We start from the raw sequence: 6,000 nt of genomic DNA, 5'->3' as shown, positions 1-6,000 counted from the left end.
AGAAGCAAGAATTTCTCCATGACCAGAATCTATCACTGCCTTATTCAAGACTCAACCCCTGGTATCAGTTGGCACCACTTAATGTGCCATAACATCGCCAGACCCCGTGCCAAAATCACGCTTTGGCTTTGCTACCACGGTCGTTTGGCAACAAAGGAGAGACTCTACAAACTAGGGCTACTGAAGGATACTAAATGTGAACTCTGTGGACACGATGTGGAGTCTATTGATCATACTATATTCACCTGTAAGTATGCCACTGTTATTTGGGAAGCTATATGCCACTGGATGCAAATCGATGCTAAACTTGTCAACCTCAATTGGATTAATTCTTGGACTCATGGTAAGGGATGGAGGAAAGGCCTGTTCAAAGCCTTGGCAGCTGAAACCATTCATGCTATATGGACACAAAGAAATTACTACATCTTTCATAGAGACACTTATACCATAGATAGTGATAGAGTAGTTAAAAATATTATAGATGCTGTTGTTTATAGAGGATGGAAATACACCATCTATAGGAGCAAGATTGCTATATTACTTATGTAATCATTGATAGGATTTTTGGCATTGGCTAAGAGGGTCAATCCTGTATGTAATTTCTTTCATTTTGAAATATAAAGCTTTTATTTCAAAAAAAATATTTAACTATCAACTAAAAATAATTAATAAATAAAATTTGAGAAAAATAAAATAATAATTAATTGTTAATAATTAAAAAAAGACTTAAAATTATAACTATTAATTGAATATCTAATAATTGCATCAATTTTCTAAATAGCATATCTAATAATTGCATCAATTTCTTAAATAGCCATTACAAATTTATAATCATTCGAATAAACACATAATTTTTTAAAATAAAAAATTACTTACTCTACTCATTATTATGACAATAAAAAAAAAAATATAAAGTTGAAAGTTGAAACTCCTTTAGTTGAGTATAGTTGACTACTATCAAACGGACCGTTTTATATTCAGAAATCAAAGCACAAAAAGCATATCCCAGATCCATCTAAATAAACGGTCCAGATTTATCGACCGTTAAATTTAAATCCCACCCCAAACTTTTTCTTTCCTATTCAAATTCAAACCTTCTCCATAACTAAACCCACTTCTTCCCCTTCATTCTCATTCACTTTCCATATGAAATAACCGTTTTTTTCTCTTCCCTCATCTTCATTCTCATTGTTTCTGAAAAATGGTGAACACTTCTTCTTCTTCTCCGGTGAAAATCACCGTCTCCTCCGGCGGCAAAACCGGAGGAACTCGAAGAAGAAGCATCGGTCTAACTAGTCCACAACCACGTCCTTCAGTCTCCAACAACAACAATGACGATAATAACAACCCTAATTCACCTCTCACCAACCGATCTAACCGACTTTCCACCGGAATCAGCACCGGAAGAAGGCTATCAGCTGGTGGAAACTACTCCGATGCTACTGAGGAAACAACTACAGAGTATGTTTCCTACACAGTTCACATTCCTCCTACGCCAGATCGGATGCCGCTTTCGTCTTCTCAAACAAGCCTCCCTGAAGAAAACGCAAGAAACAACACCGATTACATCTCCGGTACTATCTTCACCGGTGGTTTTAACTCTGTCACACGAGGTCATGTCATCGAATGCTCTGACAACCGCGATGAAAATCCGCCGTTGAAATCCAAATTGATCTGTGGAATGAAAGGATGCGACGAGGACGCGATTAAGGGCTGTACTTGTGAGTGTGGGTTCAAAATTTGCAGGGATTGTTACAAAGAGTGTTGCGGAAATGGAAATGGAAATGGATATGGAAATCGAGGAGGTGGTGGTAAATGTCCGGGATGTAAAGAACCTTACAACAATGTTAGTGATGAGGAAGAAGAAGAGGAGGAAGAAGAGGTGTCTGAGTGTGAAGATCAGGCTTTACCTTTACCTTCCATGGCGGAATTTAAGCTGGATAAGAGGCTTTCTCTTGTGAAGTCTTTTAAAGCGCAGAATCATCCACAGGATTTTGATCATACTCGTTGGCTCTTTGAAACTAAAGGAACTTATGGTTATGGAAATGCTGTTTGGCCTAAAGATGGATATGGTTCCAATGGATATGAACCGCCTCCGGATTTCGGGAAGAAAAGTAGAAGACCTTTGACTAGGAAAGTTGGGGTTTCAGCTGCAATTCTAAGTCCTTATAGGTAAGTCTTTTTGAATTCCAAGCTTTTGATTTTTATTCTTGGGATAAACCTTGTTTCCTAATGTGTTTGTTTGTTTGTGTGTTAAGGTTGCTAATTTTGATGCGTCTTGCTGCACTTGGTTTGTTTCTTACATGGAGGATTCGACACCGGAACCATGAGGCGATGTGGTTGTGGGGAATGTCAGTGACTTGTGAGCTATGGTTTGCATTTTCATGGCTACTTGATCAGCTTCCTAAGCTGTGTCCGGTGAACAGAGTTACTGATTTGGCTGTTTTGAAAGATCGGTTTGAGTCACCGAATCTAAGAAACCCGAAAGGGAGGTCTGATCTACCTGGAATTGATGTTTTTGTTTCAACAGCAGATCCAGAAAAGGAGCCACCTCTTGTAACTGCAAACACCATTTTATCTATTCTTGCAGTTGATTATCCGGTGGAGAAAGTTGCTTGTTATTTGTCTGATGATGGTGGAGCTCTTTTGACATTTGAAGCTCTTGCAGAGACGGCTAGTTTTGCTAGAGTTTGGGTTCCTTTCTGTAAAAAACACCAAATTGAACCGAGAAATCCTGAGGCATATTTCGGTCAGAAGCGCGATTTTCTCAAGAACAAAGTTAGGTTGGACTTTGTTAGGGAGAGGAGAAGGGTGAAGAGGGAATATGATGAATTCAAAGTGAGGATCAATTCCTTACCTGAATCTATAAGGAGAAGATCAGATGCTTACAATGCCCATGAGGAGTTACGAGCCAAGAAGAAACAGATGGAAACGGGTTCGGATATATCCGACCTCATTAAGGTTCCTAGAGCAACTTGGATGTCTGATGGTTCTCATTGGCCTGGAACTTGGCCATCAGCAGAACCTGACCACTCTAGAGGTGACCATGCTGGTATAATTCAGGTAATTACTTCTTCAACATTATCAATTTATTGGTTGCGTCTTGTATGTAATGATAGCAATGTCGTGTTTTTATATGCACCACTATAGTGTTTAAATCATTTGATATTAGATATATCTTACTATAGAGTTTGAATCATTATCAATTTATTGGTTGTGCCTTGTATGTAATGATAGTGATGTTGTGTTTTATATGTACTGCTATAGTGTTTAAATCATTGATATTAGATATCACTAACTATAGCTTAGAATCATAGATTCAGTTAATTTTTTCAATATGATCAACTACTTGATGTTGCGTCTTGTGTGTAATAATAACAATGCTGTGTTTTACGAGTACCACAATACTGTATAAACGGTAGATATTAAATATCACTAACTATAGAGTTTGAATCATAGATTTATGCAACTTCTTCAACATTGTCAACTACTGGTGTTGAGACTTGTGTTTAATAATAATAATGTTGTTTGTTAATATCTTTTTGCAGGCAATGTTGGCTCCACCAAATGTAGAACCAGAATATGGCACAGAAGCAGATGGAGATAACTTGATTGACTCAACAGATGTTGATGTTAGGTTGCCAATGCTTGTTTATGTGTCTCGTGAGAAGAGGCCAGGATACGATCACAACAAGAAAGCTGGCGCCATGAACGCTCTTGTTCGAACTAGTGCCATCATGTCCAATGGACCTTTCATTCTCAATCTTGATTGTGATCATTACATCTACAACTCATTAGCCATCAGAGAGGGTATGTGCTTTATGCTCGACAGAGGCGGTGACAGGATATGCTATGTTCAGTTCCCTCAAAGGTTTGAAGGTATTGACCCTAGCGATCGATACGCAAATCACAACACAGTATTCTTTGATGTGAGCATGAGAGCTCTTGACGGTTTACAAGGTCCAATGTATGTTGGAACTGGCTGCATATTCAGAAGAACAGCTCTCTATGGTTTTAGTCCACCTAGAGCTTCTGAACATCATGGATGGTTTGGCAGGAGGAAAATTAAGTTGTTTCTTAGAAAGCCTAAGGTGTCAAAAAAGGAAGAAGATGAAGTTTGTGTGCCAATCAACTGCGATCACAACGATGACGATGCAGATATAGAATCCTTGCTTCTTCCCAAAAGGTTTGGAAATTCTACTTCTCTAGCTGCATCCATTCCAGTAGCAGAATATCAAGGAAGGTTGCTTCAAGATTCAAAAGGAAATGGAACACAAGGAAGGCCTGCAGGTTCTCTTGCCGTGCCTCGTGAGCCGTTAGATGCTGCTACAGTTGCCGAGGCAATTAGCGTTATATCTTGTTACTACGAGGATAAAACTGAGTGGGGGAAAAGAGTAGGATGGATATATGGTTCAGTCACAGAAGATGTTGTGACTGGTTACAGAATGCACAATAGAGGGTGGAGATCAGTTTACTGTGTGACAAAAAGAGATGCATTTAGAGGAACAGCTCCAATCAATTTAACAGACAGGCTACACCAAGTGCTTCGTTGGGCAACAGGGTCTGTTGAGATCTTCTTTTCAAGGAACAACGCGTTATTGGCGAGTCCTAGAATGAAATTCTTGCAAAGGGTAGCATATTTCAATGTTGGAATGTACCCTTTCACTTCAATGTTTCTGATTGTGTATTGCTTCCTACCCGCATTATCCTTATTCTCAGGACAGTTTATAGTCCAATCTCTCAGTGTAACCTTTCTAGTGTTCTTGCTTGGAATCACAGTCACACTATGCTTACTTGCACTACTCGAGATTAAGTGGTCAGGCATCACACTACATGATTGGTGGAGAAATGAACAGTTTTGGTTAATCGGAGGAACGAGCGCACATCCCGCAGCTGTTTTACAAGGATTGTTGAAGGTGATAGCAGGAGTAGACATCTCATTCACATTGACATCTAAGTCAGCAACACCAGAAGATGGAGAAGATGAGTTTGCTGATCTTTATGTAGTGAAATGGAGCTTTCTAATGGTTCCTCCAATCACAATTATGATGGTGAATACTATTGCTATTGCTGTGGGAGTAGCCAGGACTCTCTACAGTCCATTTCCACAATGGAGTAAACTTGTCGGAGGATTGTTTTTCAGCATTTGGGTTCTGTGTCATCTTTATCCATTTGCAAAAGGGCTTTTGGGAAGGAGAGGAAAGGTTCCAACAATTATCTACGTTTGGTCTGGTTTACTGTCAATTATTATTTCTTTGCTTTGGGTTTATATTCACCCTCCTGCTGGTGGAAGACCACAAGATTTCATGAATTTTCAGTTCCCTTGATAGTTTGAGGAAGGTGATGAAGTTTCTCTACTTCATCTTGCATCTGGATTGTCTATGTTGTAATATTTTGGGTACATTTTACTTTCTGTTGTTATTGTGTGACACTATCAATATATATAGTACTACTATATTCAAGAGAGTAGGAATTTGCAAACTTGGTTCTGTAGTTGTTAATCTCAAATGACTGAGATGATAATATCACTGAATGTCTCTAAAGGTACATTCTACAATGTTGTTTGTTTATCACTATTATTACTGGGTTTCATTCTTGATAGATTTTTTCTTTCATTTTATGTCTAACATGAGACGGTATTTTAGTTTTCATCCCAAACTAGCTTTTATTGTGGTATTTGATCACAATATCATCATATATACTTAAACAAAAATTATGAATAAGGTCGTGAAAATTTAAGTTCATTTCACTTTTCACTTTGGTGTGTTACTCTTGAAATTTTTAATCAAAATGGCATGAATACCCCACTCAAAAGTTCCTAATGATCCTGAACATCTAAATGTCATTTTAGGTACATTTCTTCTATAATATTTAGTTATGTTCTGCACACCCATCCATTAAGCTTAGAATTTCATTATCAAATGGTGACTCTATTAACATGTCAGTTATAGGAGCAAGATTAAAGTGTCAATTGTTTACATTTAAGTCTCTAAAATTTAT

General features: G+C 38.0%; 1 protein-coding gene across 1 annotated transcript; it reads left to right on the top strand.

The window, feature by feature from the left end:
* The first annotated feature begins 1,090 nt into the window (after positions 1–1,090).
* On the top strand, positions 1,091–5,581 carry LOC131610811 (cellulose synthase-like protein D5). Its single transcript, XM_058882859.1, has 3 exons — positions 1,091–2,172; positions 2,259–3,063; positions 3,549–5,581. The coding sequence occupies exons 1-3, from the start codon at positions 1,202–1,204 to the stop codon at positions 5,325–5,327; spliced, it is 3,555 nt and encodes a 1,184-aa protein (XP_058738842.1). The 5' UTR covers positions 1,091–1,201; the 3' UTR covers positions 5,328–5,581.
* The last annotated feature ends 419 nt before the right edge of the window (positions 5,582–6,000 follow it).

This window comes from Vicia villosa, linkage group LG6, assembly GCF_029867415.1.
Source record: "Vicia villosa cultivar HV-30 ecotype Madison, WI linkage group LG6, Vvil1.0, whole genome shotgun sequence".
Lineage (NCBI taxonomy): Eukaryota > Viridiplantae > Streptophyta > Magnoliopsida > Fabales > Fabaceae > Vicia > Vicia villosa.
This window is presented reverse-complemented; position numbering and strand designations above follow the sequence as displayed.